The 25,018-nt window shown below is 27.6% G+C and overlaps 1 protein-coding gene across 11 annotated transcripts in view; it reads left to right on the forward strand.

Annotated features, from left to right (window-relative positions):
• Positions 1 to 25,018, forward strand: part of LOC111626671 (AT-rich interactive domain-containing protein 1B-like) — a 162,764-nt gene that overhangs the window by 123,758 nt on the left and 13,988 nt on the right. For 10 of the 11 annotated variants that reach the window (XM_023370136.1, XM_023370138.1, XM_023370139.1 and 7 more), the window contains 6 exons: positions 10,895 to 11,262; positions 12,238 to 12,276; positions 16,298 to 16,486; positions 17,960 to 18,161; positions 23,186 to 23,786; positions 23,871 to 24,177. In XM_023370136.1, coding sequence (XP_023225904.1) covers positions 10,895 to 11,262; positions 12,238 to 12,276; positions 16,298 to 16,486; positions 17,960 to 18,161; positions 23,186 to 23,786; positions 23,871 to 24,177 — 1,706 coding nt within the window. The remainder of the gene's footprint in view (positions 1 to 10,894; positions 11,263 to 12,237; positions 12,277 to 16,297; positions 16,487 to 17,959; positions 18,162 to 23,185; positions 23,787 to 23,870; positions 24,178 to 25,018) is intronic. The other variant, XM_023370140.1, reaches the window with a different exon arrangement.

The following is a 25,018-nucleotide window of genomic DNA, read 5'->3' on the forward strand; positions in this document are numbered from 1 at the left end:
ATCAAAACTAATTTAAAACTAGCAGTGACTAATATTTAACCAAATATTTTTGATATATTACATTTACATCAGTTTCAGAAGTTACATTAAGTATACCTATGGTAATTTATAAATATATATGAATAAATAATTGTGATTTACCGACATTTTTTTCTCCCTCTTTTCTCTTGTAGTGGCTCACATCAGTTCAAAGGTTTTGAAATGCTGCCCTTACATAGAAAAGGGTTTCCCATCCCTGGTGTAGTCTCCCGAATATTTTTTGTGTGCGCGCGTACCCTGGGTGTATGCATAGAACACTGGTAAATGCCATATTAAAGAAATAAAATATTTAAACATTTTATTATAATTTATAATATACAGTGTATAGATTAAGGACCGATAATAAACTGAATTGTTTTAAAACATAAAATTATGGTTTTGTTATCAACATAATAATTTTATATAAAAAGAATTGTTTCGATGTTTGTAATTCACTTAAAATGTTTCACTTATAATATTGAAATTCATAATTTTTACAATTAAAATAACTAAAAAAAAAACTACTAAATATATTCTGAGATATTTTTTTTCTTCTTCAGTGCTTTAAATTTTAAAAACAATCTTGTAATGAATAATCTGTGTTACGAGAAAAAGAATCAGATTGTGATAAACATTTATTCCAAAGATAAGCTAATTGTTTACAATTGAAATTTATTAAAGTTTATAATGGATAGAATAGTCTCTAATTAGAAAATGTTTCATATTTAATAAATATTGATTATTATTAACAATAGTTTGTTGTGTACTGAATACTGTAAAAGATGTAAGTGATATGTCCAACAAAAGGAGTAAAATATAAAAGTATTTCATATTTATTTATTATAATAATTTTATAAAAAGAAAAGATACAATGATAAATCAATTTGTATAAGTGTTAATATCATTAAGTTTTGTTTCCGAGAAGTTGAAGTAGATAAAGTGTAATTTGTTAGAACCTTTATATTAAAACATTTTTCCAATATTTTGATTGCTTATAAATACAAATAAGCTACTCTCATACATTAATTGTGAATTTTAATATAAATATTTTGTAGAATTATATTTTTTACTTTCAGTTTAAAATTCCTGTATTCGAAATACTTGAATTTGTTTGGATAATCAAGTCGAAAGTAGGTTATGTCAATTGTTCTCTAGCAGAGATCTTCAGTATTTGAATGAATCTGAGAATCCACGTACCTTAATTGAATTGATGTGTAGAATGACACAATAAAAGCAATATTTGATAGTTTGGCACAAAACTAATAAAAATTCTGAAATGTGGCTCAGAGTACTCCTCAATAGGGATATCTATTTTATTAAAATAAAGCATTTAAATCTTGAATAGTAAACTATTCAATAATTTATATTAAGTAGACACTTGGTTATATAATTGGATTTCTTTTGTATAGAATGTTTTGAAACTATACAGAAAATTAGCCAGCCAAATTGAAAAAGAAAAGTATTTTTGAAATAATGCAGTAGGATGATAAAAAATATATATATATGAATTATAAATTACAAACATTCGGTTCAAAATTAATGTCTTTCAGGCATATTAGCGATTTTTTAATTAATAAATTTTATGTATATTTGAAAAAATTGCATGGCAATAACGATGTTTTAAGTCGTCGTTTTTCTTCTTTAGTTCGCAAAGATTTTTCTTTTTCTTCAGTTAAGGAAACTAAGGAAAAGAATTGCTTTCTGGCATGCACACCTTGGATGGATTCTAAACACAGTTGTCAAAAACATAGAATTCATGCACTGTTTTCTTTTATTAGTGGAGATCTAATGGATTTTCCTTGGAGTTTCTGAAAGTTTTGTTGAAACCGTAAAAGTTTTTACTTTGTTATTTAATTTTCTTTTTTCTTTAAATTTTCTCTTTTTTTATTCCTTTAAATTTCCCAGGAAGTATATTTATGATCCATTAACAAATATAATATGAAATTCTGAGTTTGGATTTAGTATAAATTCAAAAACTTTTAATAAATTAAATAAATTGGAAGTTTTCTTTTAATCCGAAATGTTTATTTTCATATATTTAAAAGAACTTTTATATAAATATTGTTGAGTAGAGCAATACTTAATTCAAAAATCAAACAGTATAATAAAGAACTTTTCTAGCGTCGGCAATTAATTAAATTTGTATAGAAGAAAGATGGTTTGATTAGTTTAATGTAATTAATTTTGTTCGTTCTTTAAAGATATTATTTTTAAATGTCATAGTTGTGTATTTTCCATCTAGACAGTTTTATAAGCTTGTCAAATGTAATTTATTTTTGATACTAGAAAAATATCGAAAATATTAACTTACCAAATTCTGTCTGTGTTTGTGTGCTTTGCATGTGTGTGGGTTACTGTGAAGGATTTATGTTTAGCATTATATCTTGGGACTCTGGGACTAAAAAATTTTAAAATTTGACAGAAATACTTCTATATATATGGGGTATTGATGCTATTACAATTTATGATAAGTTTCATTGCTTCATATAGCTTATTGTTTTATTTTTGTATCAAAAGATTTATAGTTAACATAAGAGTATTATGGAATAATTTGCAAATTTGGCATATATGTTTGTTTTATTATTGTTGCATGTACGTAAAATAATTTCATATGCCTTTATATTTTTTTCAAGGGGCATAAAACTCAAAAATTTATTAGAAAAGTATAGTTAATTAGTTTTAAAATGCAAGGAACATCATGTATATTAAATTTATTGATTTATTTTGATGATAATGTGCAATTTATTTCTAAAAAATATTTGAAATGTGATGGGATAAGACAACACAGCATGTGGACAATCTGTCGAAGTGAGTGTTTCCTGGAAGGACTTTCTGTAGGAAACTAACCCCTATTCATATGTTAGACATGTGAAGAAAACCTAAAAAAATCTTCATATGGTCAGCCCATTGGTGAGGCACAAATTTGCAACCTTTAACCAGTATTTTGTGGTTTTGTCGGATCAGCCACTGCGGGCTCAAAAATATTCAATAAGTTAAAATGATTCACGCTTAGAAGAAAGCCATTATATGTCTTGAATTTATTTTGATATCAAATAAGAAGTGAATCATTACTAAAAGGTTTTATTTTTATTGTTAATTACACACCTAAGCTCTGTCTATGTACTTATCAAATATATATTTCTGTTAGTGGGAAAAAAATTGGTACCTGATAAAAAATTGGAGTGAATATGAGGGAATAAAATCTGGAAACTGAATTATTTTTAATGATGAAAAAGATTTTTTTTTTTTTTAATTATATTTTGTTTATAATTTAAGAATCGTTTGTTCTAGAGACTTCAGATTAGAGACTTCAAAGAGGATTATGTTCTTTGTACTCCTTCACTCTAAGTATTTAACCAGTTTTTAATGCTACTTTCATTATTTTGAGGTCTTAGAAAGTTTTATTTTTTGTAAAAAAAAGAAGAAAGAAAAAAATTAGTTGCATATCTAAAAATTTTACGATTTGTTGTCATTAAAGTTCTCGCAAGATTGATTTTAGAGATTAGTTTAAAGAGTTTAATGTAGATAACATCTAGGTCGATCTTAAAAAAACATTATTTACAATCTTCTAATGTGGAATATGAATTTAAAATTAAATGTTACCCGATTGAGTATAGTTGCATCTAGCATCATTAGATGGAGCCACATTTTATACTCTCCTTGAACAGGTTATTTATTGACAGTAGCTGCATAAAGTTAACCTTGGTAATGCATTGTCTTTGAAGTTCAAGATACAGAAATTTTCTCTGTTGGCAAATACATTCATGCCTTAAAAAGATTTAAATTATTTAGATATTTCTGTTTAAATATATATATTTATTTGTTTATTATCCATTCTAGTATTTGTATATTGTAATTACAGTTGAATTAATTTATCATGGTATGAAAATAAAAGCTTTCTTACATTTAAATTTTAAGAGATAAACTTTTATTTAAAACTGGTTATATTTAAAGTAAAAATCTTATTGTCTTATCATAAGGGAGGAATTATAATAAATAAATAATTCAGAAATAAAAATATTTACTCATAAATATTAAAAAGAAATTAATCAAAAATCATTCTTTTTACAGTGTTTGGTTAAGTTTTTCAGGTTGTTTGTTCTTTCATATAATGAATTTATAATGATTATTTTTATGAAAAATAGAAAATAAAAGGGCAAATTGAAAAATTCATTTGTTTTTTTGAATTTATATCATGTTATAGAATATTTAATGAATAGTTTTTTAAACTTTTTGCCTTGTGGATAGTAAGAGGCCTTTATTTACATCCCTTATCAGTTCAAGCTAACAATGGAGGTGGTCAGGTGGTGAAGAATAAACCTGACATATCCGGGACTGCCCACAAGATATTGTATTGCCCACAAAAATTTTCAGGGGGATTGCTTGTCCAGATTTGATCTCGGGCTCCCAGAATGGTAGGCCGGCACCTCAACCGCCTCAGCTATCCGGCCGTTTAAATTTCTAGTTTTGATAACTGTTCTGTGTCATTGAGAATGGATTATTGTAATATGTGCTGTATTCATTTCATTCTGAATAGAACTTTGGCTTAATGGTTACGATTTAGTTATTGATTTTGCTTATATAAAACGGTAAACTGTTGAACATGTTTAATTATTACAGATAACTTTTATAATGTATGGAATTTTACTTAAGCACTATGTTTTCATCACATATAATCAATATATATTGTGAAAGAGTTGAGTGTTTCGAGAAAATAGTCACTATCTGTCAATAAGTATGAAAATGTTTAGTGTGTGTGTGTGATGTCTTTTACTGTTTTTGCATGTCTGTTATTAACAAACAATAGCAGTTTGAATGTTCTAAGAAAAAACTGAAGACTGAAATTATAAGAAAAAAAATTTTTTTCAAGTAAGCATCTGGATTGAAAAGTAATTGTGTTTTAAAACCGAATTATGTATATTGTTAAAGTTTATAATAATTGATGGCTGAGTTTACATTTAATAATTTGAATATTTTTTCCATCCGAACAAATCAATTTTTACGTTGTATGCATATTGTCAAATTGATGTTTAATGCATTTTTGATTAAAAAGAAAAATTATTCTATTTTTAAATTCAGTTATTTTGAAATAATTGAATGAATTGGCTTAATGCAAAAATAAACAAAAACTTTTTTTGCAGTTATTTATTTGAAAAATCTTGATATATAATTTATAAAGCATACATAAACTTTCTCTCTATAAGGAAAAATTTACTTGTATAATATAAGAGTGTGTACATTTAATGAAAACTTTAAACTGACTTTGCATTAATATTCAGTGTTAATGAAGAGTTAAAATTTGCACACATTTAAAAGCATCTGATGAATTATTTTTGAATCATTCACTATGTAAATTTTGCACAACTCTATTCTTATCTGATTGTATAATTTAATGAAGTCTCCTTACAAAGATTTAAGAATTAGAGTCCAAGCTATACAGCAGTGTTATAGGATGTATTCTGTTGTTGCTGTCTTCATATAGTCTGTATGGTAACTGCATTTTTAAATTTTATTATATAGAACTTGTTTATGGATCTCTTTGGATTGAAGTTAAATAATGAAGTGGCCATTTAGTTATAATAAATGTTATCTTGATTTCAATTATATGTCCTAAATTTAATCTGAAATACAAAATATAGTGAATTATATACTTTGTAACTCGAATTTCGATTTTATTATTACTTAAAAGATTCTGTAAATTTGTCATATTTAAATATATCTGTGTCCATCGCTGCCAGAGATCCAGAAGATTGTCTGGCAACGTTGTAAAAAAGCGCATGAAAGTTCGTTGATTTGTCCAGGTGTTGCCCGAATCGGTGGCTCTGACCATGTGTAATAAAGTTTCTGTTACAGTTCGTGTAGTAGTAAATTTGATTTAACTGGAATCTTGTGAACGTGTTGGGATTTGACTGTCTAGCATCAGTATCTAAAGATTGGTAGGATAGAATTCCAAATATCTATTAATCTTCTTATCTGTAAATGACTTTTTTTATATTTTGTCAACAAACATCAGTGGTGTAATTAATGAATGTTAATTTTTTTTTTTTTTAAACTTTTGTCCTTTGGGCACTAAGCTTCTTTTTTAGCAAGCCATTATGAGTCCAGACAGGCCCACAATGGAACAACCAGATGGTGTGTGATGGGCTTGACTTATCCAGAACGTTGGGTCTCCCAGAGTCTACCACTATGGGATACCTGGGAGGCTCTTAAAGACTCTCAACCGCTTGGCTCTCTAGCCATCAAATGTAAAATTTTCAAAGATTTTGAAGATTACACAGTTTAGTCATTTATCTAATATATAACTTTTCGAATCGAATAATACATTTATCAATATTTTTGCTACAGAATCATAACTAATGAGAAAAGAAATGTTTGTTTAGTTTACATACCATAAAAGAAAAATTTCAATAAATTCTAATTTATATATAATATATATGATTAGAACATTATAAAAACTTAGCTCATCAGTAGCCAAGTGAATAAAACCACCAAACACTTGGTAGTTGGTTGCAGGCTTATGCTCTATCAACAGGCTGGTTGCATGAAATTTTCTGGGTCTTGATGTGTAAAACCTTAACTGGGGCCAGTATTCCATTAAAGCCTTCTTTAGGTGGTATCTTCCCTTTGGCAGATTGACTGCGTATTGCATTATCCTATTCTATTATCAATACTATTATAAATACTTCTATTTTACATAAAATATTTATTTGATAAATAATTTTATATATATATTTATCGAATGCAACCTTTTTTTATAACAAACTTCTAAATTGAAATTTTTCTTTATTAACAGTAATTTTTACTGAAATAAGAATTTTAAATGATATAAAATTGTTTTCCCCAAGCCATTCTTAGCTGATCAATCAACCAACTAAATATTTAACTGCTGATGAGTTAAAAATGTTTTTTGTTTAATGTTTTTTTATTTATTAAAGTTAACCAGATTAAAGACTAATATTATTATTACTTTATTAAATGTTATAGCACGCGTATTGTCTGCTTTGCTGTTAACTGAGGTTTGTAAGAAAATTGGCAATCACAGCCAGTTAACATTGCAAGACATCTAAAGTGTTCCGTGGGAAGAACACTATAAGTTTAAAAACTGAAATGATAGATACTGTTAAGAGGATAAAGCAGTATTTGGTTTTAACCATTTTAATAAAAAAAAAAATATATAAGAAAATACACTCAAAACTCAATATTTTCAACATTTACAAAATGTGTTCCTTTGGAACTGATTTTATTCGACACAAGAATTTTGTAACATTCTATATGCATTACTGTTTCAAAATCATTTCCTGATGATATTGTGTGAGAATTTTTCAAAATTATATAATGTAGAATTTAACTTTAAATGTTTTCCAATTTAACTAGGACATCACACGACTTTGTTGTTTTGTGATAGAATTTAGGCACAACCAGAAGAAAGAAGCCATTCCTGCATTTGTTAGGCACAGAAGAGGCAATCCAAGAACAAAGCAATCCTCATCAATTGCTTTGTTCTTGTGTTTTGTTTGCTTTTTGTGCTATTTTTACTTTTGACCTGAAGGCCTAAATTTCAATAGGCATGGCATGCTCAGCTGCATTAGAGATCACAGACATTGTCAATTTTAACTCCTCTGTATATCAAAAACTCCTCACTCTCTGTTTTATATTTAAATGGACTTGCATTACATTTTTGAATTCCTTGTCTCAAATAATGGAAAATGGTAAAGTTTTATCAAAATTGGCCCATTAAATTTGGGAACAAACTCTACTCTATAGTGAAGCCCATAGATGATGTGCTAGCGACCATAAAACATTGTATGATAACAATTTGTCGTGCACGCTCATGAAACAACCTTATATCTCTAAAAAGAAGTCATGGATTTCCATTTTTTATTACATTTTTGGATTCCTCATTGCAATTAATAAAGTGGCAAAGTTTAATCAAAATCACTCAACACATTTTGAGAAAGAACACAATTTTATAAACCTCGTAAAAGAGGCTTCGCTAATGCTCCGACTCAAAAATGTAAAGTTTAGAATACAAACAATGGATTTTATATAGGAATTATTGCTACAAAAATATAAAGTTGTTTTATTTAAAAAGTAAATCTTATTTTGTGATAAACAAGTAAGAATAAATTTATTGAATTTTGAGTTGCAATGTATTTTTGAATAGTTGTTCATATATTATGGATTGATAATCAAAAACAAAAACATTTAATTCTGTAGAAGTTATTGGAAATAAAATCGTTTTCATATTGATATTTCAATTCATTATATTTTTTTGAATTTTCAAACATGATAGGATTTTCGTATGATGTTAAAAAACTGTCGGATTGTAAATTATATAAGTAAATATTTCTTGAAAATACAAGAAGCCAATTAAGACAAAAATTCATTTAATATATTATATAAAAAGAAAAGTTATATATCTATTTACAACTAAGTCTCTATTTCGAGTAATTTATTTACAATAAAGTGAATTTTTTTCAAGTCAATTGTTCATTTAAAGAAGAAAATTACTCTCCTCTGGATAGCAAAGTTTACTGTTTTTTATTTTATATTCTTCAATTGTTGTCTTTTCCTTTCTTGTAATGTTTATATTTATCTTTTTAAATTTTTATTCACTTTGTATGAGATTAAATTTTCATCTTAAACTCCCTATTTTTATTTTTAATAGATCATTTTTGATTTTGTTGAACCCAAGTGTTTGTGTGGTTTGATGTAGGTGTGTGCTTTACTTCCATTTATTAGTGAATTGATTCTAATACTTTTTACTTCTGGTATTATTTATTATTGATAAATTACTTTTTAAGTTATATTTTCATCTTAAAGAACATATTTTTCTTATTTTATCCTGCAAGTTAAACATATCATGATCTTGTTTGAATGTCGCTCTCTCACATTTCATCTGATATTCGGTCCATGTTAGAGTGGTAAAATGATTTTACTTGTAAATCTTTGTTGTAATATATGCTGGAATGGTAAATTTTCTCTATTTTGATAGCCTGTTTTCCACTTTCTGCTAATTAAATGTTTTTATCATCGATAATCTTTTCATTTTAATGCTTTAAAACTAGACAGATTCGTGACTTGTGATGTGATTGACCTTTTAATGATGCAACTTTAGATTATAATCTGGTAGCTGTCCAAATCAGATAATAAACTAGTTCATAAGTATTTATTGGATGGATGTTTTCTGATATTTAAACCTTTAAACATTTCGCTGAGATTTCTGTGTTTTCCTCTTTTCATAAACGTCTTATTATTATCCTAATTGATCATTAGAAGAAATGTTTCATTTAGTAATAACTTAATAGGAGTCTTCTAATTTATTCTTTAAGAAGCTTTATAGATTTTTAAATGAAAATATCAATGAATTTCAGATAAGTTTTCTCATTCTTCTAATTTTTGTTTTTATTAACATATTTTTGAAAATTTTCCATTTTGACAAATGTGGTAGATTTTTTTTTTAATATTTTGATACTTTGTCATTCATTAATTTTAAGCTGGATTGTTTTTGTGCATTGTAGGTGATAAAATCTCTGTTGTTTTTTTTTTTTTAGGCATTACCTTGAATTTTTGCAATAAAAAAATGCTCAGTAATGCAACAATTTAACGATTTATACTAGCATAAATTCTGCTATTTATAAAGTTATAAAACTTTTATTTCGAGAAATTATGGTGGTTTATTTTCTTGCAGATTTACTGTTGTAATTCACAGTAATTTTCATGCTATATATATTACAGGAAATTTTTAGGAATGAATTTGATGAAATTAACATGAATTACTTAGAAAACTGTATATTAAGATGAAAAATTTATAATTTGGTTTTACAGCATGAATTTGTTGGGCTACACTAATCCTGTTTGTGGGGTTTGAACCCAATGATGGTTTGTTAAGCTAGCCAAAAACGTTTGTTTTTACCAAATTAAATGATGGATTATAAAGGTTTTTATATTATGAAGCAATGTGGTTTCGATTGAATATTTTAATTTATCGTATTATTCTTCCCGATAAATTTTATATTATGATTTGCATTGTATTGAATACAAAACATAAACATTTTTTTAATCAAATTTTGAAAACTTTATTATAATATTTTATGGAAAAAAAAATTAAATTACTTACCAAGTTGTTTGGTTAAATAAACACAGTGTCTCAATCTTTTAATTTTATTTGAAGAAATTTGCATACTATTATTGAATTTAGCATTCCAGAAGAAATTTTATATGCAAATATTATAACAAATATAATAATAATAGTAATAATAGAATTTAGGGATTTTTCTTTCTAATTAATAGTTGAGAATAATACTGTCACATTTTACCATATAAAAAGTAAAATGTAATACAAAATGTTCATTTTAAAGTACTTCCCATATACTGAGTTACAGTACTTGTATTTGCTGCTTTTGTCAAGAAATATAACTCTTAAACAAAGAATTTTCCTAAAGTACACGTGTTGTGTCAAGTATCATTTTAATGAGTATTCCCAAATGATACGGAGCCAAACAAAGCAATGTTGTATCACGTCATTACAAACTTTGAAGGGCTATCTGCAATCAAATTGTTGTTGCACCATTCCAAACGTTGGCACTTGAATTGATGTGACAACAATTTGATTCTATGTGACTAATGACATATCTTTTCAATCTTTCTAATGATTTTTGAAGAGACGTCTCGTTTTATTTTAATGATTATTAGTAAAGAAAATAAAAATTATTAAACTTATATGACATAAATACTAATTTATTTTGAATTGGTGAATAACAGTTTTATTTATTAATTATTATTTATTTTTTTTTTTAGATAATATATTATATCACGTGATTGAATTTTTAAAAAATATCTTGAAATAATTATTAATTATAATTTTATTTTGTAGGAACATCATCTACAACAATGACTCAAAGTATTGAAAGTCCTGTGTCTTCTGCTGCAGTAACAGTTTCCAGTCCAGTTGGTGAGTCGTACACATCTCAGCAAGCACTGTCGTCTCAAAAACGTATGATGTCTTCGGGTTTTCAACCTCCTCCTGTGTTAGATGAAGGAAGTCAAGCTTCTAATACGTCGGCTTCGTCATCCCTTCCAGAAGAACATGCTACCACTCCTAAACCCAATAGTAAATCAACATTGTCTCATCCTCCAACACCAAATACACTTCCATCGCCAGGAGCAGCTTCAATGTCATCTTTTCATGATGAATTCGATAGTGTTTCCAGTCCTAGCTGGCCAAGAACTCCGGCTAGTCCAGTAAGTTGTGTAATTTCTTAATCTATAAACATACGTACATATATTTTTAATATTTCACTGAGTTGTAATTATTATATATCCACTTGATATATTTATAAACTTACTTTGAGAAAACTCAGGATTATCAATTTCTAGGTTGCAAAATATTAAGTCAAAAGTTTCAAAAATTGAATCGTATAAACAAATATTTTTATCAAAAAATAAAATATTGCTCCTTTTCAGATGAATAATATAAATTGTAATCAGTTCATTGAGTTCATAGCATATTGTTAACTTCTGTCATTTGTTTTATGTACAGATATACAGGCTCATCCAAAAAGAATGCTATCATTTAAAATTACTGTAATTATGTTAATTATTATTACCCAAGACATGCATTGGGAACCAAACAATACAGTAAATGTCCCAGGATTTCATCTACCATCTTCATTCAAATGCCTTTTTGCCTGCTGCCTCTAGGAAGTGCCATAAACAAAAATGGTGTCTCTGCAACAGAGAAGGCATTTTTGTGTTTTGCAGTCTGCAAAGTCAGAATCAGTCATCATTGTGCAACAAGAATGTTTGCCTTAAGTGGTTGATCACCAAAATTGTCTGTGAAACTTAAAAAAATCATAAAAGATCATGTTGCACAGCGATGACTGATTTCAACTTTGCAAACTACAGAACACAAAATGCTTTCTCTGTCATAGAGTTGCCGTTTCTGCTTACTGCACCTCCTAGAGGCAGCAGACGAAAAGAAGTTCGCATGCAGGCAATAGATTAAACCAAGACATTTACTCTATTGATTGATGTGAATTGCATACTTATTGGGTAATAATTAACATTATTACAGTCATTCAAAATGGTAGTATTCTTTTTGGAAGACCCTCTACATTTTACACGTTGAAAAGCACTTTTGAAATTTAGAAATCTAATTTGTGTATTAAATCTAATTAATAATTTAAAAAAAACTGATAACTATAATTTTATCTACAGGTAGTGAACAACCAAGTCTATGAGCATCACATCATTAAGGTTGTTAAAATTTTTATTAATATAATTGCTCCATGTTAATGTGTTGCTTGTTATTCAGTATGATCAATTATTGCATGGCATGATAACAGATTTAAACAAAAATACATCAGAAACAAATACAATTTATTCTTATTATGGTATTATTATTATTATCTCTGTATTAAGATTTGCATGTAACTATATGTATTGATATTTTGATATATGTAAGTTGATCAAATCAGAGTTACACAGCTTTCAACTCGTGTATATGATGATAAATTTAATTATGGTTATATTTAATTCATAGTAAAATAAAAATTAAGTATTTTATACAGATACTAATGTAAGAATATAGTACTTTAAAGATTATTTTTGTGTTGAAATTTATAATGATAACAATCAGTATAAATTTCAACAAATTGTAGTTGTAATATTTTTGAAAAAATGATAAAAATTTACTTATGTATATTTTAAAATTATGGAAGAATCTCAATAATTTATCATTGTTTAATGTATTAATTTGGTTATACCAAATTGTAGCTAATGTTTCACATTAATACATTTATGGTAAATAGAACATATACCAGGGGTGGCTGAACCTTATAAACAAGTTAGTAGCCATATATCACTTATCAGAAATATGCATAAGCCACATTCTCTATTAAAACAGTATTTTATATATATAATGAAAGTTTGTTAAAAGAAATTGTATAAGTAAACTATATGGAGCCACGCTAAGAACCACTTGCATCTTGCGAGCTTTAGTTTGGTCACTGTGAATATATATACTATTAATTTTATTTTTACTATATAAAAATAAGTTTATAAGTCAATGGCGTGAAAATGCTGGTTAAATTTAAAGAAACGACATGCTCATAATACCCAAAAAACCAGCAGAAAATTAAAAAACTCACATTAACAAATGTCTTCATTATTTATTGATCATCATGCATCATTATCATTTTTCTAATATGATTTTTTAAATTTTCTTCTAGTTTTTTTGGTATTATGAGTCTGTTGTTTCTTTAAATAAGTTTTTCATATAATAATGAAAAATCAAAATGCAAATATGTTAGGTCTGAATTAGTGTTAGATACTAACAATATAATCATATCAAAAACACTATTTTGAGAAAACCATATGCTTTGTTTAATATCTTTTGTTAAAAGACTGTATTGCTATATTATAACACATGCTGTGATGAATTTTAAATAATAATTAAGTACTTTACTGTACAGACTTATATAAATGTGATTCATTATTAGTTAATATTTATAAAACATATTAGAAATATCTTCATTAATTACTAAATAGAAAGTAAAAAATTTATTACAGTAGAAGATAAATAAAATAGTAATATAAATTATCAATCTATTTAGGAAAATATTCAGAGTTTAGATTTATTATATGCTAATTACATTTGTATATTATGTAGATACAGTTGTAGTTTGTATGTAATGTCTAAATATTCTTTCAATAACCAACTATTAAAAATTAATGCAGTATCAGACTGGATGAAGTTAATATAAAAACCAAAATACCATTACAATCCAGCATTTAGTTTTAGATAAACAAACACTTTTAGCTAGCTACTAACAATCGTTGATTATCCATTAAAAGTTGACGAATACAAATTCAATCGAGGCATAACTTTATTAATCTTAATTATATTTATCTTACTATCTTATTAATAAGAATGAAAGAAAGAGCAAGCCTGAAAAAAATATTACAGTCTAACACTTAAGTCAATTGTTGTTTTTTAAGAAAATTTTAAAAGATTCACTACAAATAAATTTCACACATTTCACTATAACAGTAGGACATGCACTATTCATAAATAATTGAAAAAGTTACTCTACATTATTCAATATGTAGAGTATTTGAAATCTGAACTTTACATATTACTGTTATTTTTAAATATACTAGACTTTTGCTAATTCGGCTATTCCTTGCATACGAGTGCCAGATTAGCAAAAGTGCCCAATTACTGAGAAGATACAGACCTAATACTTGTGTAAAGGAGTGAATGACATGGTCCATTGCCCTTCAGTATCTTTTTGAAGGTGGGCAGGGAAATAATACAGCATTCTGACATGCAGAACTGTACACAGAAATGAAACCCAAGTAAACCTCTAAATGGATTGCACGGCATGATTAATATTTTCGTGGAAACTGAATCTCGAGCCAATTACACTGGGGGTGTATGCTAGATAATTGAGAGATCAGATTAGCAAGCATGTACTGTATTTTGTTATAAAAATTCTTCAAATTTCAAACTTTTGTAATAAAGTTTTATTTACAAATTTGTAATTAAAGTAAAATAATTACAGTAAATTTGTAATTATTACAAATAACTACAACTTTACTGTATCTTTTTGTTACTTTTATAATTAATTTGCACAGTTATAGTTTTGTTTTTCATGTTCATTTTTATTGTCATTTGCAATTAGGATTTAATAAAAATATAAATTTAAAATAATAATAATAATTGTTTGTGACATTTGATGATAAAATGTGTGATAACCTACCATTCAGATTATTTGAAAACTTTTCTAGATTTACATTCACTTTAGTACAGTAAAATAATTTATATAAGATATATGTGTTGAGATAAATATATTAAAATTTTAAACAATAAAACTGTGTTTCAAATGATAAGATTTTACACTTAAATTAGTAAATAATTCTAGAGTTTAAAGAATCGAAAATTCTACATAAAACAAATGAAGTTATAACACTTGCAATTCTACTAAAACTTGACCATCTTTCAATATTAAAATTCTTTAATAAACACAGATTCTAAAAGCAATTACAGATTATTTTCAGTGGTACATTGCTATCTTTATCATGCAAAAGTTTACCAAAAAGATAATTAAGCGTTTACGCTCATAAGAAAAATTTTAAACGTTCGTTTGATGTTCCACTTTGACAAAATCTTTTGCCTGACAAAGGCGGCAGTGCATTATTGTAAGTACTTGCTTATAGAATTTGTGTTTTTAGAAAATTTTAATACTAAAAGACAGTTATTTAGTGGTTTTTTTTTTTTCACTTGCAATTCTTTGTAATTGAATTAATCACTAAAGTGTAAAATTTTGTAGTAAAAATATATTAGATATAAAATTAATACATAAATAGGTAACAGGTAAATGAGAACAGTTATCAAATTTTCAGGACATTTTCATTATTAGACTTTCTAGTATATATTCTGCTTTATATTCATTGTGTTAAAAGTATACTTAGCTGACTTTATATAAATTTCTATCAGAACTTTCTTCGAATAATTCAATTGTAGTTGAAAAATAATCTGGCTTTTGGATACATTCAACTTCAGAACAAAAATTGCTATAAATTTGAAAGTATTTTAATTTAAAAATTCATTAATATAATATTTAGTAGTCAGTTACAAAAATTATAAGTTATTCTACATGAAAATGTAACGAAATAAATTGAAATTAAACTAAGCTAGCTTGTACATAATTGATTAAAATAGAACTTTCAAGTATATACATTATTTGATTGAATATGATGATTATTTTTTTTTTTAAATTGTCAGGCAAATAATGAATGCTTCTAGATGGCAAGCAGTTAAGTAAACAAGCCAATGATAGACTGTATCATTGACTTGTTTACTTAACTGCTTGCCATGTAGAAGCATCCAATGTGATATCAAATATAATAACATAGAAAATGTGTGTAGTAGTCTCTAGTGTTTTTTTCTTTTTTTAAATCAAAATAAACTCTAAAACAATGAGTTTTAAGTTAAAATGGGTTAAAAATTATCTAAATATTGGTTGCAATTGATCGAAACATAATGTCGTCAATGATAACTTATTGAGATTTTTTTTAGTGGTTTTTATCAAAACCTGTTGCCTTATCGTATCGCTTGCTTTCTGCAAAGTAGTCGATACCCACATTGCCTATTTTGAAAGAAATAGTTTAATAAAATTGAAAATGCCGATTATTATTTTCTTAACAATAAAGGTTGAATTATAACGACTTGCCAAGTTTTTAACAATTATTAATTGTTCTAATTCTAATGTAGCGACCTGATGGATTACTGAAGTTATATGATATGTCGGAAGAGCCCGATCGTCGGAATTTTTTGGATAAACTTATTATGTATAACGAAGAGAGAGGAACTCCCATAACTCAGTGCCCTACAATAAGCAAACAACCGTTGGATCTATATCGCCTATATATTTCTGTGAAAGAAAGAGGAGGGTTTGTGGAGGTAAGTTTAAGATTAACGTAATATATTTTCAGATGCTAACACAAAATATTTTAATGTTATTACAAATAAAGTAATTGGAATATATTTCGACAAATGCATACTAAAAAATCAATAACAACATTTATAGAAAAACTCTTTCAAACTTTAGGTTTAGTTTTATTATGTAATTATGTTATCAAAGGTATAAAATGTAAAAATATTACATGATTACAGTTTTAAAATTTGATAAAAACAATACATTTTTTCTTTAAATTTTTAAATGTTTATATCTCAATAGACACTTAATAATAATTAACAGTCTTACAAAAGTAAGTATTTCACATAGAGTGAAATATTAATGGAATATTTTTATTATTGTTATGAAATTCCATAGTGTTTCAGTTTTGTGAATAAGTCACTTTTAACATTGCATATACATAAATTTTTAAATTACATTCATTAATTTAAGTATTATAAAAAAATATATATTTATATGAGAAGATATGACATTCATTTCTTTTGTAACTAACAACCTCTTTAAGCATTATNTGATATGAATATGCTTTAATTAGAATAAATTTAAAAAGCTGGTTGAAAAAGGATGATTGTAAAAGTCAGATGATAAATTTTGAAATTGTATGATACATTACATGCCTACATAAAATATCAAATTATCCAAAAAAAATTCTGCCAGATTTTTCTAAATTACTGGAAGAACTTGAGAGCTTTTTTACTTGATAATAAAGCTATTATCAAAAATTTCATTGCAGTACATAATATTGTTACTTGGAGGGGTTTTTTTGTGTAAGGTGATACTTTCATTTTCATTAAGTTCTTAATTTTTATTTCATTTTAATTACTTTAAGAATTACTATTATAATAATAATATGAATTTGCAAAAATAACAACAAATTTAATAATTATGTATGAATTTATATAAATATAAAACATATTTTAAATTTTTATGTGAATTTCATAACAGTATATTAATTTTAACAAGTGTATTATTATTATAATAGCATTAATGTTAATATAATCTATTCTAGAACAAGGTTTTTCCACCTTAAAATTATCTATATTTGACTTTATTTTTGTTTTAAATAAAGAAGAAATGATTTTAAAACATGTTATGTATCTAGTGATGCAAATTTAAAACTTGATTTCTGTTAGAAGGCATTTAATGAATCTGTTTTTGATTAGTTTTGGATTAAATATATTTTAATAGTATTTATTGACACTCCATACTGGATAAAGTAGTTTGGTTTAGATTAGTGTTGTCCTTGATTAAATCTGATAATTTTTGGCATCTATTGATAATTCTTGGTTGTCTATACATTTATTTACTGAAAATATTGTATATTAAAGTATTTTCTTATTGACAACTTGATATAATTTTTTTATAGTTAATGTTTTTGTATGTATGTGTAATAAATAATATATATATTGTGATGGAAGTACAAAATTATATTGCCTCAAACTTCATTTTATTTATAGGTCACAAAATCTAAACAATGGAAAGACGTAGCTGCAGCGGTTGGAGTGGGAGCATCATCCAGTGCAGCTTACACTCTTCGAAAACAATATATTAAGCATTTATTGCCATATGAATGTAAATTTGATCGTGGTGGAATTGATCCTCAGCCTATAATTAACCAAGTGGAAGCTGCAACAAGGAAAAAGGGAAAGAATTCTTCAGGTAAAATTCATCTTTTTTATATTTATAAGTCCTCATCGCTTAATTGTAATGATGGTTTTGAAATTTGTGAAAATATATTATGGTATTTGCACAGTTTAAAACTATAAGTGGGGAATCTGCACATGCCAAGTGTGGTCTTTTTTGGTTTGTAGTCTGGCCTAAAAACAATATAAAATTGTACGAATTTAATTCAGCTGTGAATTTTGAATTATTTAAGTGTGTTTCTGCACTTTTTTCTGTAAAGACACATATCTGAATACAATTTATATATATATTTTTGGTACATATATAATGAATATATATACTTATACAACTTTCTATACAACATGCAGTCTTAATGAGACATGACCTTCTGAATACAAGACATTCCCCATCTTTTATTGAAATACTTTTATGTAAAGAAGGCAAGAGCAGTTTCTATTATATTCAGTAGAGAAAACCTTATACATTGAAATAAAAAATAAACAATTTCTAATTTAATATATAAATTGAGTAATCTGTTTTTTCATAAGCCATCCACTTAAATTTTAATCATTCCTGTTTAATACCTAACATAAAATCCATGAACTTTCTTGATTCATATTGTCATATTGTGTCATTGTATATAGCATTATGTATATAGCTGACATTTGTGAATATATGAATTACATATCATGTTACAGAAGCTTATATATGGTTTCTTCAAATAGTCTTCGTGTCACAACGTTTTCATTTACAAAGTATATAATTTTATTTATTTATTTTATTGTTATTGATACAAATACTTTCAAACAAGGGGGAAAAGAAAGAGAATTTAGAAAATAAGCAGCCATGTAATAATCTCTTAATTTATACTTAAACATTACAAATAATACAAAGATTTAACAAAAAAAGTAAATAATTTATATATCGTTGTCTTTGACATATTCCTTTCATATAAATAATTCTTTGAAAAATTATTGGTGAGAATCTCTCTCTTTAACGAATGTAAGCTGGACACGATGCAAAAATGTATTAGTATACAGTCCTAATCGATAACACAATATACACGAGAATGCCCCTTAGAAATATCTATATGCTGACCACTCAACATTATTCTGTATTTATTAATTAAGACATGGTTGCATTAACAAACTTTTTGTAGAAAATCCAATGTTGTATTATAAATGATTAGCAGTCTGTCAACCCATACTTCTTTCATAAATATTATGTCCCTGAACTAAACATAAGCTATATCTTAATACCATAATTGTTCACATCTAATAAGTTCTCAATTGTAACTGTAAATGATTCGAAAATGCAAAAAAATGGCCTAAATCAGGGATGGCAAATCTTTTTGAGGTTGCGTACCATATAGTAAGCATACTTACCTTTATAAATGTTATGTGTGCCAAAGTTTTAGACTTCAAATAATGATATTTAAAGAAATTAAATGAATATGCTTTAATTAGAATAAATTTAAAAAGCTGGTTGAAAAAGGATGATTGTAAAAGTCAGATGATAAATTTTGAAATTGTATGATACATTACATGCCACAGGTTTGCCACCCCTGGTCTAAATTATCAAAAATGGTTTTAATTGATAAAGCCCAATTTCTCTTACTTGAATTTCCTTTCTCCAGTAAAGAATCATAAACACAATAACGAAAGTCATGATGAGAAAGATCAATAATCTTAGACCAGAACAACAAAATATTAATTTTGAGTGGAGTGGTCCCTAATTCCAACCTTACAAGTGCATTTAAGCTTGAATAATCTTTTAAAATATCTTAATTGCACTTTCTCAATTTTTTTCAATAAGACCCAAATGCCAAATTGGAATTAGATATGTAAATTTAGACTTTAACATAGCATCAAAAAGTTAAATATTGCTTTAATAGAGCTTGTCCTCATTGTTTCTGTAGTGCAAAAAGACAACCTGTCTTCTGTTGTATATCTTTAGAGAGGTTGCGGCCAACATTTTTAACGCGAAAACGTGTACGTCGGACATTCAGTATCATCTTCCTGTAAGCCTAGAAGTTTGACAATGGTGTTTGGAACATCATCTTTGGAACAGCATCTTAGAATCATGCTCAATGTTCTAAACGCCATTGTCAAACTTCTAGACTTACAGGAAGGTGACGCTGAATGTCTGACGTACACATTTTTGTGTTTAAAACGTCGGCCACAACCTCTCTTTTCTCTACTATATCCAAACAACAATTAAAAATTTATCAGTTTTATTTAGTTTTCCTCCATTACGAAACACCAATCCCTTTGTTTTTCTGAAAATTAATAGAAAGATCATATCTCATCATATAATAAAATCAGTTTCTCGTGTAAAGATGACTTTGAGTTTGCTAATAATAATACATCATCTGCATATAGAAGACAATGCAGCTCATCTGTGACATTTAGATAAAAACTCAAAAGATCAGAATGACAGTATAACTCTGGTAGATCATTTATAAACAAAGCAAAGTGTACAATATAAATAGTTTTTCTAGCTGAAGAAAACATACAAAAACCATCAGATTTATTTCTCCAGTTTGCTTAAACATGTACATTTCTTTACTCCACTAAGAGCCTAACCTTTTACAACATATTTGGCACTTTCACTTGGGACTAAACTGCTCAGAATTTGAGGAACACTACAGCATGTATATCTCAGTCCTAAGACTTTATTTATGTAAAAATACATAAGACACTGTGGACCTATAGTGGAAAGAGAATCTTTCTAACCTGTGCCCTTGAAAAAATGTCTGTAGCACTGTCTAAAATAAGAGTGAGAGAATTGCGTGCATTTAAAGGATTGTGAGGAAACTTAACCCAAGTTGTGTGTTTAAAATCGTAATTCGTTATTTTCTTAATTTGTGAATTTTCCATTTATTTATTTATTTACCCTTTTAGATTATTATAAAAAGATATTAATATAAAATTGAATACAGTCAAATGTAATATATTTGCTAGAAATTATTATAGTAATATCTTTCATTTGATGACTACAAAACATACTAATAGATTAGATAATGTAATTGAAATAAACTATGTTTATATACATTATCAGTATTGAGATAAAATGATGAAAGTGAAAGTTGGGGATATGTGAAATCCAGACTCTAGTAATTATTGGCATACAAAATTTGAAATGCATTTGTGAGGATGAATGAAAAATTTTTAAAATAATGATTACTCTATTATATAAATAAGTAAAGTATTGCGTTGCTTAGAAATCTACTTTTGTTTTGAGAAAAATAATACACATGGTGATAGTTAGAAAATATCACCAAACCGTGCTTTTTTACAGACACACTACAGTGACATTATTCAACACTTTATTCAGTTGGTATTATCCAACTGAATAAAGTGGTGAATAATCTGCCAAGTGTTGAATAATGTCACAGTAGTATGTCTGTAAAAATGCAAGGTAAACTACAACACGATTTCATCAGAATCAAACAAAAAAAATCACCAAACCAGTCAGTGATGAGCCTTCCATGACACGGTGAGTGCCACATTGCAGTTTGAGGTCAGCTTATTCCATACTGATGGGTCTCTCTGTCTGGGTATCTGTAAGCACTTTACATTCATTCTCCACCTAAGTCCAACAGTCAAATGTATCTTTTCCACAAAGACTTTTATTGTTTTGATTTGTAAAATCTCTTGTCCTGTGTTAGATATCAAGTGATATGGCTATACAATTGATTCCGCTTAATTGGGACATATTGGGACTAATCCATTTTGGTCAATTAAGCAGCTTCCCCAATTAAATAAACCAATAATAAATGTTAAAATAAAATATGTAATATGTAGGTAAGTAAATAAGTAGGTAAAAAATAATAATAATTAGGTACCTATTTTAATGCTTTATTAAACCAAAATACAGAAAATATTCAGACTCGGGACAATATATAACTGATTCATGTCATGCTAGTGTTGCCAAATACAGTATTAGTAGTGACATACACAAGGATTGATCATTCAATTTGTTTCTGATCAAATGATTTTTCCTTTCTATCTTTTTAGTTAGAACATGTTCTAGCTAAAAAAGAAGAAAGGAAAGGGTTTGTCCAAAAGTCACCTTACGGTTTTCCTTTGAGCACAGTTTCCTTTACTTGGAGATCGGCCACTTCAGCGGGAGCGCCCATAGAATTCTCCAACTCTGGATGTTGGTCTCAACGATCGGGTGGCTGCTGTCCGAATCTAGACATAATCATGCACACAATACTTTCCAAGGGAACTTTAGTTGTCTTCCAACTCAGTTGAGAGACCTCGAAAAATTGTCTGGGGATCTTTGTCCCTTTGCTTGTAAGGGGATGTCTGGTCTAATCCAGAGCAGGGTCAGTAGTTCACATTCAGGTCCACCTCAGACAAAATCCCCATGTGATATGTCCCGTTATGCTGACCCTCTCTGGAAAAACCAAACTGCCCGAGCAAAAAACAAACTTGCTTTGTCTCTGCCAACCGTTAGGCCTACATGACATTAGTGTATGCTGTGTCTACATATTTTCGGAAGATCTCTAAAACATATCAAAAATTGATAAATTCCTTTTCTGCTACTGTCCCAATTAAGCAATTAAATTATGTATTAATTTTCTGTTCTTTGAGATTTGGTTCAATAAAGCAGCTGCACCAATTAACTGGTGGCTCAATTAAACAGAATTGACTGTATTCATCTGCATTTGTCTATAGTTCTCTCTATTCATGTACAAATATCATTTCTCCTTAAGTTTCGGACATGTGAAGTTTTTAAATAGAGCTCGTTTTTATTAAGAAATGATATATAAAAATTATTTTTTACTATTTGTTTCATTTTACAAACATTTCCTATAAAATACTTAATAATTATAGTTTAAATTTCAAAAATAACAATAAAAATTTTCAAATTTATAAATTACGTAATTTTCTGAATTACATTTAAGAAGTTGAAAATTAATCTGTTTGATAAGTGTTTATGTTGCATGTGTTTTTAAGTATTAATTTTTAATTTTATCAGATTTTTTTTTAATTGTAAAATTAACAGACGTTTAAAGAATCCTATATCGTTTTTAAAACTTTCTCTTTTAGGTTCTGGCCATCAAGAAGCTTATCCCCAGCCTTCACCAAATCAAATGATGGATGGCTATCCACCTTCTAATTATTCTGGACCATATCCTCCACCTTCTGCTTCACATACTGGTGCTGGTATGATAACTTCTGGAGACTATCCATCTAGTCAGCATCCTTCTTATGGACAGTCACCACATCATCATAACCAAATGCCCAATCATATGGTTAGTGGTTCGGAAACAATGAACATGCAAGATCCTTTTTCGGAAGAAATACAGAGCAATCAATACCAAAGGTCTACACCTGCTAATAATTATTCTTATTCTCAGACTTCAATAAATTCTATGGTACCTCCTTTTTCTGGAACTCAAGCAAGCATGAGTGGCGGGTCTTATGGCTATACCAATGCTGCAATTCCTCCACAACAAGAACAGTACGGAGAACAGTATTCACAACATCCAAATTTAATGGCTTCGGCCGATTCTTCTACCTACACTCATCCTAGAGGATTGGTTCAGGAACCTTGTAACCAACCGTCTGGCGGATATCCTCCCAACAGACCACTCAGACAACATACTGCCGCTCAATATCCTTATCAGGGTCATTGCGATCGCGAGAGGTTAGCGACTGCTCGACAGTATTCTATTTTTTATTCAAAATTAGCATAAATTAATTAATATTAATCAAATGTAATTGTTTACAGATATGATCAACAACAGCCAGCACCTGTGATGCAACCTACCTCTCAAATAAATAACCCATTGATGGTTAGTAATGCAATGCAGGGTGATCCATCACTTTATCAATCTCAGCGATTTACTGCACAACAGATGAGCATGCCGCCTCGCGATACGATGACTCCGCAACCGCCCACCGGCTTTCAACCGAGAGCTTCGATGACACCTAATCAGTATCCCGCAGGGATAGCAGGGCAGGTACCCGGTCAAACACATTATTCTCAAGCTCAACCTGACGGATTCAGAGGGGCTGAGGTTCCTGCACAATATCAAGTAAGTTTTCAGAATAGAATATTTATTTTCATATTCCATTATACATGCATATGAGATTTTAAGAGATTTTTTTAAAGAAAATTTTATGGATGGTAAAAGTGTTTTCTTAACAACTTCTGTGTGTGTGTTTGTTTGTTTGTAATATGCAGTTTTTATTTTTTTTAAATGAAATTAGGAAAATCAGTTATAAATTAGAAAATCTTTCTACATGTAAATTAATTTTTTCCTTTTTCTCTCAATTGTTATAGGTTTAAATTTTCTTACAAATTAGAATTTCAAAAATTCAAATGTTTGAGTTATCCTTATCCATTCACATATTCCAATCATATATTTTTTCCACGATATTTTAAATAAATATAAATCAGATAAATCGTTACTTAAATCATAAGTTTGAGAAATTGTAGCCCAATCAGCATGAGACAAATTTACTTCTTTGAAGATATATAAGACTAACATGTAACATACATTAATTACCAGATGTATTAGGCAGAATTTTATTTATAATGCTTACTTAATAGAAAATCTTTAAAAAAGAGGGAGTAAATTTTTCATTACATTTATGATTTTATGCATTATCTAGCTTAGTACATTATCCCGAATGCACTAAGCTTTTGCATAAACTTGGAAACTTTCTGCTGCCATAACACCAATCCAATTTGCGGTTTTGCATAAATTTAAGTAAGTGAATACATTTGTTTAAATTACAACAGAAAAATGCTTTTTGTTTTCTGTAATTCATTACGTGATATGTAACAAGTTAATAAATTTATTACATTATTAATCATCATAGATTTGTCATAATTACAGTTATATATTAAACATGTTCTTAGAGAATACAAAT

Source organism: Centruroides sculpturatus, unplaced genomic scaffold, assembly GCF_000671375.1.
Source record: "Centruroides sculpturatus isolate CEXI.00-Female unplaced genomic scaffold, Cexi_2.0 scaffold490, whole genome shotgun sequence".
Taxonomy (NCBI): Eukaryota; Metazoa; Arthropoda; class Arachnida; order Scorpiones; family Buthidae; genus Centruroides; species Centruroides sculpturatus.